Below are 20913 nucleotides of genomic sequence, written 5' to 3'. Positions count from 1 at the left end.
CCCTTTAAGTAAAGTAAGGAAGTACGTGTGCTTCGTTCGTTGACGACCACTGGGACCAACGTTTTGAAAATCTGCACACTTAGTACGAGTTCAATGTCAAACCCATTAAGAAAAAAATAGGCTGTACAGTGTTGGTGGTCTACACGAGTGTAGGGGGCTACACAGCCAAAGTTCGACACCGGCACGATTTTACGCGCTACCAGCAGGGGGCGCCGCGTGGCTCATCACAGAGCGCATGTTAGAGGCTGGAGGGAAATGAAGAGAGGAAGCCAACCTCCAAACTTTCTTTGTTTTTATCTTTGTTACTAAAATGCAGGCCTTTTTCGGGTAACAGGTACTGATTTTACTGCATACGTGCATGAATATAACGCCCTTCGCCCGTTTGACAGTTTGGTGTTCTCGCTCTGTCGCCCTGGCTGCAATGTTTTGATTGATGATTTGGTTTTGCTAGCGCTGCTGGGGAGTTAGCCAGCTAGCTAACCCGAGTGTGGACTTTCTTAATCTTGCAGAGAGCAAGTTTCTCACAGTATTTGCATATTTTTTGTGAATTCTGTCAGTACGTGGCTCCTATAATGTCTCGTTTGTGAAGAAGCTTTTTGTAAAATCGTACTTTATCTTGTAGCTAACGTTACTGTAAAGGCATTTAGTTGTCATAGTAATGTGTGTCAGTAGGGGAATATTGAGCTCAGCATGGTGGTGGCTACTGTATACAATGTAAAAACATCTGTAACTTGTAAGAGACGTTTTCCAGCGACCTAGTTTAATTTCTCTTTTTTGCTGTTTCTAGCTGGTTCCTCTGTCCGTTGGCTCTGTGCAGTCCAGTCCTGCCCTGTGGGGTTTTGCAGTAGGGAGGGAGGAGTTGGCAGGTCCAAGTTATGAGTGCCAAACCCAAAAGAGCTGGTGAGTTCTACGAATGCATTGCATGTGACATATGACCATAAAAATATACAGACATGTGGCCATATGTCTGTATATGTTCATCTAAATATGACCATCTAAATATAAATATGAACATATAAATATGACCATAAACATATACAGACCTATGTTTATCCAAATATGACCATAAACATATACAGACATACATACCATAAACATGTACGGCAGTTTGAATGGAGAGGGTTTTTTGCGCTGTATTATTTTTTTTGTAGCTAAGTGTTTTCATCATTAGTTTCTAATGATAAAACTAGGAGTGTAATGAAACATATATATTTCCAGGTTCAGTTTGATTTTCTTTTCTGAGGTCAAGATTAAATACATTTTCAAAAGCATTTACTGTTTACAAGCAACTTCAGGAGATAACAGTCAGTTGAATGTGTGTGCATGTGTATGATAGCCCTGCCCTCTCCTCTTCTATCCACGTCACCCTTTAGTTTTGGTCATTGACAGTAGTTTCCATAAAATACACTGTTTTTTTTTTAATGTTTAAAACTATATTGAAATCATTACACCCTTATTTGCAATTCTCTGATTGTTTAAGGCATGGATAGATCTGGTGATCCCTCAAGGCGGGGGAGAAAAACCAAGTCCACACCCTGGGGTGGAGGCTCAGAGGTGGGTGGACAGCAGCTGCCAGTGAATGAGCAGAAAAGCACAGAACCGGGCCATCATTCACTTTCTGGACAAGGCGCAGCTAAAGCAACCTCCTCTCACCATATCACCTCAGGCAATGAAGGATCTCTCAGAGAAACGCAGCAGCCTCACATGACAGAGAGCTTAGAATCCAGCAATGCAACGAGTGATGCAATGAAGAGCTTGCAGGCTTTGTGTGCAGGAGCCTCTGGGGAGACTGGAGTGGGCGGGGCTGCTTTAAAGGCCTCTGAGGAAGTGAGGAAAAGTTCTACCCCAGTACAGTCACGCCTGGCCTGGAAGACCATGGTCAGACCAGCTTCTCCTCCAGAAGCACTTAAGGTAACTGCGTTCATTCTGATGCTCTACAGTATTCCCACATTTGATGGCATGTTTGCTTTTTAGCATTGTTATCCTAGTAGAATACTTGTATTATACACTGAGCTTCCAGTTTAATAGGTGCACCTGCCTTGTACATACACTCATTGACCATTTTATGAGAAACACAGACCAAGTAGGTGCATTTTTCAGGTTTATTGTTACTGACTGTGGTCCTTCTGCACAATTTATTAGCCCCTCTCTACCAGGTGTATCAATAGATGTACAGTTAGAGGCTGTAGGTCATCTTTTTTCGTGCTCAGATTGTGTCAGTCCAATTTGATACCCACTAAGGACCCAAGCAGAAAATTATTACTAATGAAATAATGTTCATTTTTAATAATTACTCATCCAAACATGTGAAACTATTATTGTATACATAGTTGTTGCTAAGGTAATATTTGTGCTTTATTTAAAGTTGCATTATGTAAAATTTTTTTGTCATAACTGAAAGAAGTATAGCATTACTCAGGAGTCAACAGGAAAAAGACTAAAATATGGTGTGCGTACGCTGCTGTGGTGCACCCTGTAAAGCCTGAAATATTAATTTAAAAGTCAGAGGTGTCTGGTCTGATGATGTCGGTGGGTTTTTGGACCATGACAAACCCCTTTACACATTAATTTTATATGCACAGTCTCAAAAAGTAGGTCAGGCTTTAGGTCTCAAATGTAAAATCAACGTTATACTGATGAAGATAAAATGACAATAATAGATAATTCACTTACGTCCTTGGAAGACAAATTTCGACTGAGTTCTCTTTGAACACTCTTTTAACGCGCTTGCAATCATCAGATTCATCCGCTCAAGGAAAGGGAAAGGAGCACAACCAGCATTACGTAGTGTTCTACTACATGTTACGTGCAAGTACACATTTCCACAAGAGAGGTCTCCAGATCACCAAATCTTGCATGATGGACGTTTTATAAAAAAGGCTACAGCTGAGCTGTCTTAAAACTGGCCAACTGGCTACCTCAGCTCTTCTTCTCTTTTCTGCTTCATGTTTGTTTGGTCAATCATGTCAGCCATACTGTTTCACATTTTGATTGGTCGAAAGTGTAATGATGGGAATATTTGTTAGGTTCATGCTTTTCCACTCTCGGACAGCAGCATATTCTTTGTAAGCATTTTTATATGAAAGGAAGAAGTAATGTATTCATCAAGCAGTAGCAGTGATGACATTATCATTTTTCTTTAAGCAGAAACTGGATAACAGAGCAAAAAATAAAAAATAAATAGCACAGCAAACTCCAATGACTCACACAGGAGCAAGACTTTGTCCTGAATGTGTTTTTAGATTGCAGTGGTTTGATGCTCTGCTTCAGTTTGGAGCTCCAAGCACTAACAATGAGCTGATAAAGTATGAGTTAACATGTCACTGTAGCTCTGATTGGTAGGCCTGGACCTGAACATATCTTGCTTTCTCCATTTTAAATTTTATACAGCATCACAGTTGATCGGTCATAAACAGTGGTCCCGTGGTCATAACCTGACCACTTCTGGAGGACTAGAGGATAACTGACTCAAATTGTGCATGGAAAAAGGTGATCTGTAGTCTCTATCTGTAAACCAATAAGGTAGTGTAATAAAGAAGCATACACCGTTTTTAAAAACTCCAGTAACACTCTTATACTCATATCAGCACCACATACGCTAACGTACCTCCACCATTTTGATGTCACTACCACATCCCAAATAATATCTGGTCAGTGGTGGTCCTATGGTGGTCCCTTTCCACTGATGGATGGGCTACAGGAGGCCGATAAACTGATAAACTGTGCAGGAACAGATGCATTGCAGTCAGAAACTAAACCTACAAAGTGCACCTATATGGTGGGTGTTCCTTATAAAATGGCAAATGACCTACAAGGTAGCTGTACCTAAATAAATATGGCAACTTAGTGTAGTATCCAAATAGTCATCTGGCCTGTTCAGCATACACATTGGTGCATATTCCAGAACCTTTTAATTACTATCGGTCAGCATATGATGATATTTGACAATTTGTTTTTATTTTAACATATAAAGATCTTGAATGCTGGAAGAAGCACTTCACCACCTCCTCAGTCAAAGCTACCTCAGAAACACAAAGGCCCAGCAAAACCGCAAGCAGGTCAGTATAGAGTAAAAAGAGATTAGCATCTCTTTCAGCCAACCAGTGCCAACAACTGCATTGTTCAATGCTGCACTCTTTTTTTTGTTATGTAGCGGTGAGGAAAAAGAAGAGGAAGATGGGTTTGTACAATTTTGTTCCCAAGAAGAAAACCAAAGTGTCAGCTAAGCAGAATCTCACTTTACCCTCTTCAAACAGCCAGGTGAGCCGTCTTCTCGTTATCTTAAATTGTTGCATATTGTAGAGCTGTGTTATCAGCACAGAAGGGGATTTTAATGTCATGGTAAATAGAAGTGAAGCTATGTCATCATTTCTCAGTTCTTCTCAATTGTGAGTATGTGTATGAAAATGATTTTTTTTTGATGAGTTTAAATAGTCATTGGATGATTTTCATTGTGTTGAAATAAAAGGATTCTGAACTGCTACTCACTGTGTTGAGTTTAAACGAAGGAGGAAAATACTTGTAAAAACAATCATAAAACCCAGATCTCACAGGCTGATTAAAGGAGCGATTATAATGGCAACTATTGATATAAAGCATTACTTTATATACGCACATGCACAATATCATTAATGTTTAGTTATATAGAAATAACGATCGTATGATCATGTGACACAAACACCTGGATTTGTACAAGCCACTAGAAACTCACTTGTCCTGTGGTAATCATCTGGATGTGAAACTCATCACTGAGGACATGTTAAAACACTTTATGACAGGCGTCCCTCTGATAATAGTGACTGTCATCTCTAAAGTATTTATTGCATTATAAATCGTTAGCACATGCTGGTGTGATGGAGTGGTGTTGAAGTGATCTTGGAGCAAGAGAAACACAGACTTTTTTTAAAAGCCTCTACTCACTTCTTCCATAATTATGCTCTCCTGCCACTCCACACCACTCCTGTGTCATGTGAACAGACTGAATGCTTAGTCTTTATCATTGCATCATATGCTTACACAGATGATCATATTTTTTCTTTCCTTAGAAAGAGGTGTTGCATGGGACCAAAGGGGTGCAGCTGCAACTCGAGGAGGCATTCAAACCCAGAACCAAACTTGATGGCCAAGAAAAACAGAGTGGAAGAGCAGCTGGAGGAGTTGCAGCTGAATCGGAGAACAAGAATGAAACCGTGAAAGCTCCTCAAAATGTCTGTGAAGAATACACAGAGCTTCCTCTGTACTCTCTGGCCCAGGAGAGCATGCTTGCAGCTATACGCACAGGTAGTCAGTGGTGATAACTAGGCCGATTTCCACTCTAGGGTGAACGCTTGCTACACCTGCACTATTAGTGGTTACAGTGTATTTTTCCATCTGTTTTGTCTCTAAATCTGGTCTAGAATGTTTTTGGTTTTTACTTATTTTTTGTGCATACAGCAGTTGCCAAGATGACAACACACTATAAGAAGAGGTTAAGGGCACAACTGAGACATCACAAAGGGCCAAATAACAGTCTGGTTGTCAGCCTGTGTTAATTGTTATCATGGTTATCTAATTGTAAAAGTACCAAAACATGTTCAGGTGGAAACGCCATTTGGTTGGTTACTTTCTTTGCTCAGAACTCTTCAGCCCTACAGTGGAAAAGAGGCTGCAGAGTGAACTATCCATTTACATATCCATCTTTGTCTTCCAGAACTCAGCATCTATTTGCATAATTTGTTACTGTCTTTTGACATGTACTTTAGTGTCTGACTGTTTCTTCAGAAACCTGCCTAAAATATTTAGATACCTGTAATCCTTCGGAAAACTTTAGCCTGGCTTGTGTTTTGCAGGCTTGCCTGAAGATAAAGAGAACATGGAGGCAGATGAGATGCTGGAGCCACCGCTCTGCAGCTGCCGCATGGAAACACCTAGGAACCAGGATGTAGTAACGCTGGCAGAGGGGAAGTGCATGGCTGTGGAGAGTGTAGATGGGAAGGTGTGTTTTTCTTTCTCCTTTGTATTCTCTTATTCTTGCTTTTCACTCATTCTCTCCCTACTAACCACTTTTCCGCTCTGTTTTTCTGTTTATCTACTTTATTGTACAAATGTTCTTTGCTTATTACCTCTGTCCTACTTCAGTTCCTCACTCTCATGCCTGCATAACTTACATATTAGTTTCATAATAGTTACAGAATGATTCATAGTAGTTACTGCATAATGTGCTTTATGATTAGTTATTGAATAATAAGCCTACATTTAAGGGGTTAAAGTCAATTTCAGATCATCATTTTTCACTCTTGCTCTCTGTCCATCAAAAGCTGAGTTTATGCCGGAGGCCGATCCAGAAGCAGGAGATGATGCGGCCGTCTCTGCGGATACCCTTGCTGGTGCTGTGCGAGGACCACCGGGCCGGCATGGTCAAGCACCAGAGCTGCCCAGGCTGTGGCTTCTTCTGCAGGGCTGTAAGTACAAGGGGGAGAGTTTGGGATCTCTGGGACTTATTGGGACTGATTGGGGCTTTTTCGTCCCCAATAAGTAAATGGTCCATGCAAATATTTAATGATATTTATTTGGATATGTTTATACTTTTTACTATCAGTAGTGTTTTAGTATAAACAGACTCTTAGAAGTCTCGGGGATGACAAGGCTTGACTCGGCACTCATGCTACCGAATACATTATTGCGAACTTGGAGTTGGATTGGTTACCTAGCTCTTCACTGTGCATTCCTATGCAACAAGATATGTAAGGTGGAAGCTTGAGCCTTTACCCAAAATATTTTATGTCACTGCACATCATCTGAGATGTTTCATGCATACTGTCCAGGACATTTTAGGGACTAATAAAAAAATGCATGTTGATGCACTTTTGACTCTTTTACAGGGAACCTTCATGGAGTGCCAGCCAGATGGTCACATCTCTCACCGCTTTCACCGGAGCTGTGCCTCAGTGATCCGCGGTCAGCTTTTCTGCCCTCACTGTGGGGAAGAGGCAAGCCAGGCTAAAGAGGTCACCATCCCCAAAGCTGACCCTGTTACAACCTTGCCTGCCATCACAACAGCTGCTTTGCCTAGAGACAAGAGAGACTCAGCTTCAGCAGAGTAAGTTTACAGATGATTTATTTGCTCTCCTATGCTCTTCACATTCTTTGTTTCCTTGTTAACAGCTCATGAACAGTGTATGCATGATCTTTTGATTCTGTACTCAACAGTAAATCTCAGACATCATTGAATTCAATTAAGATTTTTAGATAGTGATGCAGTGCATCAGGTTTCACCACTATTTAATCCAGTATACTATTAATGAGATTCAGAATTATTTAAAAAAATATCTTAAATGCACATCACTTTGCCAGCTATTTCTGCAACAGTGTAATATAGACAATAAAAAAATATATATCAAGCTTTTTTTATTTAATATTTGAAAATAGGCATAGAATTAAGTCTTGGCCAGATATTTGCTTTTTCTTTGTTAAATGTAACTAGAATCACTTTGAATCTGTTGGTTTTAATGTTCTTACTGCTTATATTTATGTACAGTTGAAGTCATAAGTTTACATACACATTCATTTAAACTCACAATTCCTAACAATTAATCCTAGTACACATTCCCTCACGTAGGTCAGTTAGAATCACTACTATTATTTTAAGAATGTAAAATGTCAGAATAACATTAGAGACAGTGATTTATTTCAGCTTTTATTTCTTTCATCACATTCCCAGTGGCTCAGATGTTTACATACACATGGTTAGTATTTGGTAGCATTGCCTTTTAAATTGTTAAACTTGGGTCAAATGTTTTGAGTAGCCTTCCACTTTCCAGTTTTGTCTGATTCCTCCTGATAGAACTGGTGTTACTGAGTCAGGTTTGTAGGCCTCTTAGCTCGCACATGCTTTTTTAGTTCTGCCCATAAATTATCTGAGGTATTGAGGTCAGGTTGGTGATAACCACTCCATTACCTTCACTTAGTTGTTCTTAAGCCATTTTGCCACAACGTTAGAAGCTTGCTTTGGGTCATTGTTCATTTGAAAGATCCAATATAGCCCCCAAGCTTTAACTTCTTGGCTGTTGTCTTGAGGTGTTGCTACAATATCTCCACATAATTTTACTTCCTGATAATGCCATCTGTTTTGTGAAGTGCACCAGTCCCCCTGCAGCAAAGCATCCCCACAGCATGATGCTGCCACCCCCATGCTTCATGGCTGGGATGGTGTTCTTTGGCTTGGAAGCCTCCCCCTTTTTCCTCCATACATAATGATGGTCATTATGGCCAAACAGTTTAATTCTTGTTTGGAACCATCAGACCAGAGGACTTTTCCCCAAAAAGTAAGATCTTTGTCCCCATGTGCAGTTGCAAACTGTATCCTGGCTTTTTTGTGGTGGTTTTGGAGCAGTGGCTTCTTCCTAGCTGTGCGGCCTTTCAGGTTATGTCAATATAGGACACGTTTTACTGTTGACATAGATCATCTTTTTTTGTACCTGTTTCCTCCAGCATCTTCGCAAGGTCGTTTGCTGTTGTTCTTGAATTGATTTGTATTTTTCGCACCAAAGTACATTCATCTCTAGGAGACAGAACATCTCCTTCCTATGGTATGATGACGGCTTGATCCCATGGTGTTTACACTTGTGTATTATCATTTGAACAGATGAACGTGGTACCTTCAGGCATTTGGAAATTGCTCTCATGAATGTATCAGACTTGTGAAGGTCCACAATTCTTTTTTGTCTTGGCTGATTTCTTTTGATTTTCCCATGATGTCAAGCAAAAAAGGCAAGTAGGCCTTGACCCACTGGAATTTTGATATAGTGAATTATAAGTAAAATAATCTGTGTGTGAACATGTGTGGGAACAATTGCTTGTGTCATGTACGAAGTAGATATCCTGAACAACTTGCTAAAACTAGAGTTTGTTGACAAAGTATCTGTGGAGGGAATAAAAATGAGCTTTAATGACTTCAAACTAAGTGTATGTAAACTTGTATATATGTAATGTATATTGAATTGCCACCTTCATTTTTATACCTGTACTGCTTATGTTGAGTATACCTAAAGTATCTGTATCTTGTATTCAATAATGTTTGCCTTGTGTGTTGCAGAAAACCTCCTGCGGGGCCTGGGGAACCTGCAGCAGAGTCATTGGAGACAGTCCTGGAAGCACTGGAGGATGGAAAGTAAGCTTCCATGTTTCCTACTTCATTTTTATTAAGAGACTTCACACATAGCTGTGTAAATGTAGTCCTGAAACATTTTCATCAAGTACTTAATTTGATAAATTCCTGTCATTCTAAGGTATAAGAAGTCAAAACTTCCCCCAAAGCAGCTCTACTTCTCAGCTAAGAGAGGCGAGCTTCAGCGAGTCATGCATATGCTTGGTAAAGTGCCATTTGTGAATTATCTGTGTAGAATCAGTGTTCGTGTATCTTATTCAGGTCACCTGTTTAAAATTCTAAATGAATGTCTTGTTTTCTGGGGTTTGTTGCTGGAATCAGTAGAAGGGGTGGACCCGAACCTGCAGATGGAGAGCGAGAGGAGGCGTACTCCTCTCCATGCAGCTGCTGCTGAGGGCCACAAAGAAATCTGCCACATTCTAGTTCAGGTATTTCAAGGCCTAATGCCACTACTAACATTGACATAGCATCATTCATCATTACCAATCCCAAAAACTACAACTACAGTAATTAGTCGTTTTACAATTACAATCTTGATTTGAGTCCTGGTGCAGTTTGAATCTAGAAAACATAGATTCTGCAACATTTATGCTCAAATAACCAGTGCAGAAAGCTGCCACGTTTCCTTTTTTGCCATGACCAGTGACCTCTGACCAGTGCCACGTGACCTCAAGTATATGTGGATTTGTTTGATTTACATATTTTATTTAGAATGTGATTTATTTATGTTTGTGGTTATATATTGTAAAAATTTTGGTTAGATCTCTGAACTGCTATTATGCACACACTGCAAGCTATGCAATGTTAGAACTTAAGAAATATACATATCCTAGCATTCTTTACTCAAAGAATCATTAAGTGGGAATTGAGATCTCAATTTTTAGCCAAAAATCATGATTCTCATTTAAAAAAGAATCATGCGGCCCCAATCACAAATATGCTTGCTTCTGGGAAGGCATTTTATTGAGTAAGGAGTCTACGAGGTGAGCATGTTTCTGAAAGGCCTCTATCTCTATCTTTTCTCTGAGGCGGGTGCGAACCTGGACATGTGTGACAATCAGCAGCGGACTCCTCTGATGGATGCCTGTGAGAACAACCATGTGGAAACGGTGGAGTACCTGTTGAAAGCTGGGGCCTCCACAGCGCATAAGGTGTACATCTTTCTATTGGAACTTTATTTAGCTTTATAGGAATTTGAACTGGAGCTTAATTTAGTTGTACTTCACCACATAAGTAAGTCAGTTTCAGTAATTTCAGTAATCTGCATTATGTCCAGAACAGGCTGAATCTTTTATTAGGCATAAAGGTGTGATGCTTTTTCTAGGACTAATAGCTTTACCCTTCAGTTTGTATCAATTTCCATGCATAAATTACACATACTTATTGTTTTGTATGTTAGCTTTTGCTTCTAATTAACAAACAGCCGGTGAACTCAAGTTTATTCTTGGTTAACTGATGATCTTGACGTGGAAGATTTTGACATTTGACATTTTGTCAGTCAAAAGCTCAAAAGTTTCAGTGTCATTATTGAGCTTCAAAGAGACAAACATACCTTTACTGCCTTGCAGATTTTTTCTCATCCACTCTCATAAAGAAGGGGAAATCCCTTGAGAAAAATTACTGAGAAAAAGAAGTAGACAAAAAGAGGGAAAATTTGCATTAGACTGCACTAGACTAGAACACTGAAAGTGGACATCTGTGGAGTTGTGGAGAGATGTGGAGTAAGGTTTTAGGAACCGATTAAGTGACAGATTAAATTTGTCACTGAGATTATTTGGATCTTGAGAAGCAGAAAATGCAACCAATTTGTGCGACTGAACTTTGTAGATTTGGGGAAAAACATCCCGACAGATTATTTGTAATTTAAAAAGCAAGTCTTCTGAAAATAATGGAAGCTGTAATAAAGGCAAAGAAAATTTCTGTTGTTATCTTCAGGTGTTGAGCCTTCTGAATAATGTTAGAGACCACCCTTAATTTAATTTTATTTAAGTTATTTATTTTTCAGTATCAGGTTAAAAAAAAAAGCAGAAAACATTTTTTTCATAGAAAATTACCCAGAAGGCTCAGCAACTAAATATTGAAAATGTTATTGTTATATTTAGTTGTTGAGTCTTCTGGGTAATATTCTGTGAAATAAATGCTTTTTGCTTTTTGCCTAATGTTGAAAAATGAATAACTTGAATAAAATGAATAAAAAGTGGTCTTGACTTCTGCACAGTACTGTATCAGACAAGCAAGTCTACCTTTTGTAAATTTAGTTCTGTCTGAACTTTTCACACCATATTGTTCTATTAAACATGCCCCTGTTGTTTATTTCTTTCTCACAGGATATAAGAGGATCTACGTGTCTTCACATGGTGGCTCGAGGAGGCCACACTGGCACTCTGCAGCATCTCCTGTCTACTTCCTTTATAGATGTCAACTGTAAGGTAACAGTGATACTGTTTATTTTATTGCCTCATAGTAGAAAGAGTGATCTCACCTCAGGGACCATGTTTATTAGAAATAGGGGTGCTTATGCTTGATGGCATGTAGAGTGTGTAATAGTGCAGATAGATTGAATGACTCTGTGTGTATACATTACTGTCAGGATGATGGAGGGTGGACACCCATCACCTGGGCAACTGAAAATATGCACAAAGAGCAGGTAAAGCTGCTTATCGCCAAGGGAGCCGACATCCATATGAGGGACAAGGTAGGTGAATGGAATCTATAGGGTCTTTAAACAGCAAAATTGAGCTTTAAAATGAGCTTCCATTTCCAGTGAATTATTATATGTGTTTAGTGACTGTTACATTATATTAATGCTAAAATCAAAAAGATCTTCAGTGGAGAATCCTTGCTGAATGTTCTGTTTAGTCCAAGAGTTTATGTACACTTTGTAACATGGGCCAATCAGAGAGCTATCTTATTGTCAAAAAAAGCCAAGTGTAAATGCAGCAAGCATTTGAGACTGATAAGTATCTAGTCGCTCAGATCACTTCAGATGCAGCTGAGCTTTTTCTTCAAGCTGCATAAGTAATCTTTACAATATTTACTCCTCTAGAACAGAACTGTGTAGGTACTATAAACAGAGCTCTTCCATTTGTGAAGTTAATCATGGATGACAAAATAAAAACTGCATACGACAGCTTTTGTCGACAACTATTTTGTAAGTGCTGTAAAAGCTGGTGCCAGTTTCTTGTGTCGTGTATACCTGCATAATGCCTGGCACTTCCAGGATTTCCGTGTAATGTGGGAAAAGAAGCAGTGATGCAAATCATATTTATCTAAGCAAGACACCATTTATGTGTTTATAGAATGTAAATAAATGTGCACATCATCCAGATATGAGATGCATGAAGTGACAGGTATAAATAGCCTGTAGGAGTACATTTAAATTTTTGGAGGAGCTGCAATCTCAAAATAATGTGTTTTTAAATTGTGGTTTATTATGATGACTCTAATCTAGGAGGAGAATATCTGTCTGCACTGGGCCGCATTCGCAGGCTGTGATGACATTGCTCAGCTGCTGCTGGACAACAGGTCGGACCTGCACGCTGTGAACATCCACGGAGACTCGCCTCTGCACATCGCGGTCAGACAAAACCAGCTGGACTGTGTCATGTGAGTTTGGAGCGGATGACCAGCTACAGACAAAGCATACAAGCAGTTTTGTTGCTGCTTGTGTTTACAGACCTAAGGCCAACCCATCTCAGTTGTACATGAGTCATGTTTGTTTAGCACAGTTTGGTACATTGAAAAATAAAACAGTTTAATTTTTTAAAATATTTTCATCTAATATGCCACTTCATTTCAGTTTCAAAGTGGAAATGTGTTGCTCTAAAATATATATATTGTACCTTATAGGAGCACTTTATAGTTCTGCAGTTACAGATGGCCGTGGTCATTGGACACTTCTATCCACTTGTAGATGTAAAGTTAAAGACAGCAGATGATTGTATTGTAGGGGCTGTAGCAGGTTGCAAACGCAAAGTGGTTTTATTTGGGGCCGTCTAATACTCTTTGTCCATATAACTGGCAGGGGTCAACATACAAGCAGGCAAAAGCAAAGGCAGATCCATGTTAGGAAAAAAAGGGGGAAACAGTACAAAGGTAAAAGGCTCAATAACTCTAGTAGAAACACAGAGACTTCGCAACAGCTGACTGAGTGGAGAGTCCAAGTTGAGTAGTGACATCAATTAATTAAAGTAATTACATTGTATATTTATTTTTTAAGAATAATGTATCACACTCTGTACACACTGAAAAAGCCCTTCATGGAGAGGCAATTATACCCAAGAGTCCAACAGACTCTGTAAATAGAAGCAGAAAATTTCAGCTTTTGACATTTAACAAAGAAAATCTGGATTCATATTTTTTATTTAGAGAAATTCACATAGTAAAAATATTCCTGAATGTCTCAACAACTAAAACTGAGAAATAGCAAAACAACTCTTTATTGCTCTGTTTTGTTTTAACTTATTTGACTTATTACTAATTTTCTGTGGCAATGACAAAAATATTTAGAATTCCGAAAATATGTGAATAAAGTGAACTTTGAAATTTTAGTTAATATGCAACACAAAGTAAATGAATTTGAAAGGAATTAAAATATTTTTTTAAACACTTTTCTGACCCCCAATTTTAAACACTTAAAATGACCCATATGCCAGATGTGTGGTACTATAAGGTCCTCTATCTGTTGGTGGACTGCATGAAACACAGTTAAATGCACAGTTTGAAGTGCTGTAATTTGATGCTTGGTCTGCAGGCTTTTCTTGTCGCGAGGTGCGAACGTAAGCCTAAAGAACAAGGATGGAGAGACTCCTTTGAACTGCTGTACTGTCAACTCCAAGGTGTGGACCGTACTGAACACCAGCAAGAAGTTGACTGATGCCCGTAAAGGCAGAGAAAGCCAGGGAGAGAAGCTCCTCTGCAGGTTGCTGGATCATTTTAGCCTCCTTCAGTCTTAACACTTTAAATGCTGTTTACTTGTACTGCATAAGACAGTAAGATAATTATATGTTCTCATATTAATATTTGGTGTGTTAACTTAATATTGTGCTCTGTTGTGCTTGGAAATTGCATGCTTACAAATCCAAGCTAATATTCCTGATTTCTGACCCCAGTGCTTCAGCTTAGAAAAACTGATGTTTGTTTTGCCTTTCATGTGTTCTGGTGTTTATATAATGTGGTATTGCACAGAGATCTGTCGCGTGGCTATGAGGAGGTCCCTGTGGCCTGTGTGAATGGAGTGGACCAAGAGCCCTACCCAAATGACTTTAAATATGTCCCTGAGAACTGTTTCACCACTCAGGTGAACATCGATGAAAATATCACACACTTACAGGTAAGAGGGTAATACAGACATATGCCAATTAAGACAATTGGGGCTAGATTTTTACCTGATTCTTTGTGTATCTGTTTTTTTTTCTGTTAAAGCACTGCACATGCAAAGACGATTGCTCCTCCAGTAACTGCATATGTGGTCAGCTCAGCATGCGCTGTTGGTATGACAGGGTAAGTCAGTCAGGAAATGGAGCCTGATGAACATACCCATTTATATACATATTTAGTAACATCAGTGAAGTGAAGTGAAGTGAAGTCTTTCGAAAGCTTACTAGTAAAGTAAATAATCCTTTTTGGCCCGTATTCAGTTGAAAACAGTGCAAATAAAATATATTTAATATTTCCACCAATAAACTTTGTTGTTTTTGTATGAATATGTTTATTCTAAATTTGATACTTGCAACATGTCCCAAAAAAGTTGGAACAGGGGCATGTTTACCACTGGGTTACATCACCTTTTAACAATGTTCAGTAATCGTTTGGGAACTGAGAAAAATAATTGTTATTGTTAGTGGAATTTTTCTTGTAACTGTTGTAACACATGCAGAATGTGGCCTGTCATTGTCTTGCTGATACAAGCAGGGACGCCTCAGAGAAAGACAATTGTCTATGTGGCATAAGTTGCTCCAAAATGTGTATGTACCCCTCAGCATTAATGGTGTCTTCACTGATGTTAAGTTACCCATGCCCTTGGCACCACCACATGCTGGCTTTTGAACTTCGCATTAAGAACAACCAGGATGGTCCTTTTTCTTTTTGTCTCAGAGACCACAACATCCATTATTTCTAAAAAACAATTTGAAAAGTAGACTCTTCAGACTAGAGCACATTTCCACTTTGTGTCAGTCCATCTCAGATGAGCTTTAGCCCAGCAAAGTCAGCAGTGTTCCTGGATGTCGTTTATTTATGGCTTCTGCTTTGCGTAGTACGGTCTTAACTTGCATTTGTAGATGCAGTGATGAACTATGTTTACGAACAAGGGTTTTACGAAGTATTCCTAAACCCATGTGGCTATATTCATTGCAGAAGCATGTCAGTTTTTTATGCAGTGCCATCAGCAGGACTGAAGGTCACAGCCATTCAGTATTGGTTTTGGGGTTTGCCCTTTATGCACAGAGATTTCTCCAGATTATCTAACTCTTTTAATAATGTTATGGGTGGTAGATGGTGAAGGCTCTAAATTCCTTGCAAACATGCAATGAAACTGTTGGATTATTCGCCCCTGCAGTTTGTGGCATTGTGTTGACTTCCTTTTGTGAATGCTCCTTTTATACATGATAGCATCACCTGTTACCTATTCACTTGTTCACCTGTGGAAAGTTCCATAACAGGTATTTTTGATCATTCCACTAACTTTCCAGTTTTACACTGCCCCTGTCCCAACTGTTTTTGGAATGTGTTGCAGGCATCAAAGTTGGACTTTAGAGAGTATATTTTCAAAAGATAATAAAGTCCATTTTCATTGTTTGGCCTTTTTTAAACAACAATTGCCTAATTAATTGTCAAATCTGTAAGTAATCCACAAGTTTTCATTGCATGAATAACTTAATAGATTGCTGAATGTGTAAATGAATGAACAAATAGCAGATTTTTGCTCTGCTATTCAATTCTTGTATTTCTCCACATTGTAATCCCGGAAAGCCATTGGCATGATCACCTCACTGGAAGTTCTTGTCCTGATTATCACTTGTCCTTTCTGCTGTGTTCAGGAGGGGCGTCTGTTGCAGGAGTTTCTCTAGAGAAGATCCACCCTTCTTGTTTGAGTGTAACCATGCCTGCTCGTGCTGGAGAACATGCCGGAACAGAGTGGTGCAGAACCGACTACGGTAATAATGCATTTTGAATGAGTCATCAGCCAGCCTGTGGCTATTAAGTAAATTAAGATGTTGCCTAGGCTTCTAAATGTTTGCAGTGCATTTTACTAGTTCAGAATTACAGTAGATCAAATTAAATTTGACATTTCTTGATGCTTTTATGTCACTAGGGTACGGCTGCAGGTTTTCCGGACTGCTAGAATGGGCTGGGGTGTGAGAGCTCTGCAGGATATTCCTGAAGGAACCTTCATATGCGAGTATGGCCTTCTGCTCATGTCCCTTAAAAGCAATTACATTGTTTTATAACAGTATAAACTGTTGTTAAGCATTATGCTTTTAAATTTTTTTTTGAAAAGTCACTATAAAACTTTTGTTAACAAGTGTCAGACAATAAGATGTGTGTAACTGGAAATATTTAGACACTGCTTGATTATTGTAACAGAATATATTGAGCGTTGTGCGTGTCCGACACGTTATGTAAAGTCAGTCCACCGGTTTGTAAAAATTTCTGTATCATTCAGTCGTTGAGGTGTAAACAAAGTAATTCAGACAGATTTAGTGTGAACTGATGCATTGTAGAGAAACTTAGCGACTCTGATTCCTTTACAGTGATGGTGATTGGAACCAGGGGTTGCAATGTCTACAACAAGTATAGAGATCTTATTTATTAGACAATATTACCAGAACAAAATCTTTTTTTATGTAGTTTTTATGTAATGTTAATAATGGTAAAATAGTATGCACTTCTCTGCCAAGTATAAATAAAAAAAAATGTGTTTTAGGCTAAAACTTGGTGTTAACGTTATTATAAAACAATGTCTCAGGCATCAACATTTGCTACCATTTCTTCTAATGACTTTCTTTGAGGGAGCTTTTAGAAATATGAAATACTTCCTATGCCTAGTTTCTGTTACCACCACTATGAACAGTTTTGACTGTCTCGGAATGGAGATTTTTCGCATCAGCCCACTCAACTTGGTTCGCATCTCAACCTTAAAAATTGGTGGAATGCCTCTATTATTCTGTTTTTGTTCTGTTTGTGTCAAATACGTTTACCCAGTGAATTTGTTTTGTGTGCAGGTTTGCTGGTGAGATCATTTCAGATGGAGAAGCGAACGCCAGGGAGAACGACTCATACATGTTCAATCTGGACAATAAGGTCATTTTCACAGACTTCTATGCTAATGAAATATTAAACACTGTTCCTCAACCGTTGAACCTTTTGTAGTACACCTGGCCAGCAGGGTGTGCTGTAGGTACCTAACCACTGAAGTGAGATACGTTTTTCTTGACTGAATGATTTTAATCTTTGTTTTGTAGGTTGGTGAGGTCTACTGCATTGATGCCCAGTTCTATGGCAATGTAAGCAGGTTTATGAACCACCTGTGTGAACCCAATCTGTTTCCTGTGCGAGTGTTCACAAAGCACCAGGACCTGCGTTTCCCACGTGTTGCTCTCTTCTCCAGCAAAGCCATAAAAGCTGGAGACGAGCTTGGGTAAGGCTCTTCATCAATGAAGAAAAATGCATGGCTTTTTATCTGTTCATCAATCAGTCGGTCCATCCATTATTTCTAGCCGTCCATCAGTCCATCAGCTTGTTTCTTTCATTGTCCATTTATCCATCCAGAGTGCAGAAGGATGGGGGCACAGGTACAGTATAGGAAGTGTTTCTCGTTTCTGAGGATCAAGGGATGAGAGAGATAAGAGAGAGAAGGGCCTTCTGCCCCTGGATACACCAAGAAGTGGTCTTCTGCCAGCTGGATGCCGTAATCAAGCGATGCCAGTCAGTGGCACTGGACCCGCTCAGCTGTCTTCTCTGGCAGACGAGTGCTGAACTGCGTTAGTGCCACCAGATCAACAATTTTGTCTTTGACACAAGTCCCATAGCTGCTGCATGTAGGCAAAGGGTCCGCCAAACTCGCTGAGTGTCAGCTTTCTGAGGCACTGTCTATGTTGCTGAGTAACTGCTGAAGGATGGCATTTTTTGTGGCAACTGCTGGGCAGCGAGCCTGGCTTTTCCTGACAGCAGGGAGAGCAAGTGGACTGCCCTTTTTCTTCAGCAAGCCACAAGCAGCTACCATGCTTTAGCTCCACAAATGTCTTGTGGCTTGTCCTGTGGAGACATTTTTATTAGGGTGATGTAGGCTGCAGCTGGAGTGATAGAAGGCTGCAGCAAGCTCCAGACACACTGGGCTTGTTCAAGATGAACCGTGCCTTGCCTTGATGTTCAACGAGAGTAGCCAGTTGTAATTGGTGAAAGAATCAAGAAAACAGACGTCAAGCCAAACAGTTTACCGGCAGCACGTCACCTGAGGCAGAACATCATACATATCATGGAAGAATATAAATTTGATTCTCACATGAAAATAAGAACGACAAATACTACACATTTAAATAGGCAGTTCACATTTAAATTCGTCTTCTATCAAGATACCCAATCTGAAAAAATTGTCCCCCAATAGGCTTCACCATTCTTTCAGCCTGGAAAAGGAAATGGAAGTCGAAGGATGTTTCAGATGAACACCTATGAGATCCTACTTAACAGGTCCCTAGACCCACCTCTCATGGAGAGAATGTCCAATACTCAACAGATTCAGGGCTGGTCATGGCCTATATCTGGCCAGCCTTCACAGGTTGGGCAACTGTCCAAAACCAGTGTGTGCATGTGGAGAGGAGAAAACACTAATACATATCGAAAGCTTGCCTTTCTCCAAAGGCTAAAAAGAGGATATTTTGCCCCCATGCTGTAGATCAAGATACACCTGCTTGGCTTAAGGACTTTGCATTCGCTAAATAAATATAAATATCCCTGTATGTCATCATGATATGCTGGTGGTGCCGAAGCAAGTCATGAAAAAAAACTGGCCTGCGCTTTTTGCTCTCAAGCTGTTATTACTGTTCCTGCTGGGAATCGAGAAAGGCCTTGTGTTGGGCCTGTTGCAGGCTCACGAGGGACTTAAGCCCTTTTGCGAATGGAGAGAATTCCATCAGGTTATATAAGTGTGCCCTTTCCAGGTTTCAGCACCACTGTAAAGCCCTTTGGCTGTGTGAAGGAAGGTCACAGGTGGCAGGAATGCATGAACATAGAGCTGGTTTGCTTTTACTAAACTTAGAAACAGTAACAGTACTTTTTAGCAGCAATATAAACTTTTTCCAGTCTTGCTGTACGTTTGTTTTTCTTTGTTTCGGCACTGTGTTGGGGTAGCTCTCTCTCCTTGGTCTTCGTGTCATGAGGAAAAAACAAAAAAAATTGTAAATGGCTGTTTTCTTTTGATTTTATTACTATTTGAATGACGTTGTGTGGAAAATATTGTTTGTTTTTGTTCCCTGTAATGTTTCTAATCCCAGCTTTTTTTTTGTCCCCCCCCCAACCCCAGCTTTGACTATGGAGATCAGTACTGGGAGATCAAGAGGAAGTATTTCAGCTGTCAGTGTGGTTCTCCGAAGTGCAGGCACTCGGGGGCCGTCTTGGGCCGCAGCCATGTGAACAGCTCAGCCCAAACGCCCACTGTCCAGTCCTCAGCTCAGGTAGCCAGCACTGAGCGCATTCACTCGGCCAGCACTGCCAGAACAGTAACCCTACCCTGAGGTCTGCCTCGAGAACAAGTACAGTAGACTGCAGCCATGAAGTGTTTTAGGTGCGACTATATGATCGTGTTTCTTGACAGTAATCTATCATGTCAATATACTGTATTTTTTAAACTCCATAAATTGGAGTAAATTTTATACAAATGCACACAGATTATTGCACATGAGTAGAATACATTTTAAAGCTAATTTTACAGCATATCAAATATAGATATCAGTTTGGATGAAATGATGTCAGAATTGTTTAAGGAGGCTGGAAAAACACACTTGATTAAAAAAGAGGTGGAGATGTTTAGCATGCTATCTACTACATCACTACTTAATCACTGATGTGTTTGAGTAGCTGAGACTTGTACAGATGTTAAATTGATGTCCTTAACATAGCTAAGATTAGGAAGAAGCTGTTGAGCAAGATGCTGTTAAAATTTTAATGCCCTTTGAAGAGGTTTTTTTAAATATATTTTTCTAATCATCCCAATTTTATCATGTTCTCAGTACTGGCAATAATTATAATCATGTGATGAATAAAGCTTTTTTTGTATATATTTTCTGTTATTCAGTTGAAAAGCAGTGTTTTCATTCATTGTTATCAGAAAACTGTGTTATTGGGAATTTCAGCACTCATCATCAAGTGCAGAGCATCCTGGATACAGAAATACAAATTAATATTATGAAGGAAAATGGTAAGTATGGTAAATAATGTTTTGTTTCCACGTTGAATTTAACTGCTCAGCTACAGAGGGGGCACTCTAAGCCAAACAGGAATTAACCAAAGCGATCTAGAATTGGCCAATGCAGATATCCAGTATTTTTGATGTGTCAATGCCAGTACACACAGATTTACACATGCACCTGGATCAGCATTATAAAGTCATGTATTACATTTATTTGTAAGGTTATTGGGAGACTAATAGGAAAAAATTATTCAGACACCTCAAATGAAGAGTATTAGTACTTTGTTGCAAAGCCATTGTTAGCGATGACAGCTTTGAGAAGTCCACAGAAAGAAGTAAGCAGCTTTTGGCAGTACTGTGC

At 39.5% G+C, this 20913-nt stretch overlaps 1 protein-coding gene across 1 annotated transcript; it reads left to right on the top strand.

The window, feature by feature from the left end:
* Nucleotides 1-221: 221 nt before the first annotated feature.
* ehmt1a (euchromatic histone-lysine N-methyltransferase 1a) lies at nucleotides 222-20415 on the top strand. The gene is given in 25 exon segments (XM_036598685.1): nucleotides 222-334; nucleotides 788-900; nucleotides 1481-1911; nucleotides 3974-4058; nucleotides 4154-4260; nucleotides 5046-5280; nucleotides 5829-5974; nucleotides 6297-6440; nucleotides 6861-7078; nucleotides 9074-9148; nucleotides 9267-9349; nucleotides 9467-9573; nucleotides 10174-10296; nucleotides 11473-11574; nucleotides 11736-11840; nucleotides 12597-12751; nucleotides 13899-14066; nucleotides 14333-14477; nucleotides 14570-14647; nucleotides 16186-16206; nucleotides 16208-16302; nucleotides 16461-16547; nucleotides 17371-17449; nucleotides 17611-17786; nucleotides 19668-20415. Coding segments are annotated over 24 exon segments (3201 nt in total). The 5' UTR covers nucleotides 222-334; nucleotides 788-875; the 3' UTR covers nucleotides 19879-20415.
* The last annotated feature ends 498 nt before the right edge of the window (nucleotides 20416-20913 follow it).

Source organism: Colossoma macropomum, unplaced genomic scaffold (genome assembly GCF_904425465.1).
Source record: "Colossoma macropomum unplaced genomic scaffold, Colossoma_macropomum, whole genome shotgun sequence".
In the NCBI taxonomy this organism is placed as follows: domain Eukaryota; kingdom Metazoa; phylum Chordata; class Actinopteri; order Characiformes; family Serrasalmidae; genus Colossoma; species Colossoma macropomum.
The sequence above is the reverse complement of the archived record's forward strand: the minus strand, read 5'-3'. Positions and strand labels throughout refer to the sequence as shown.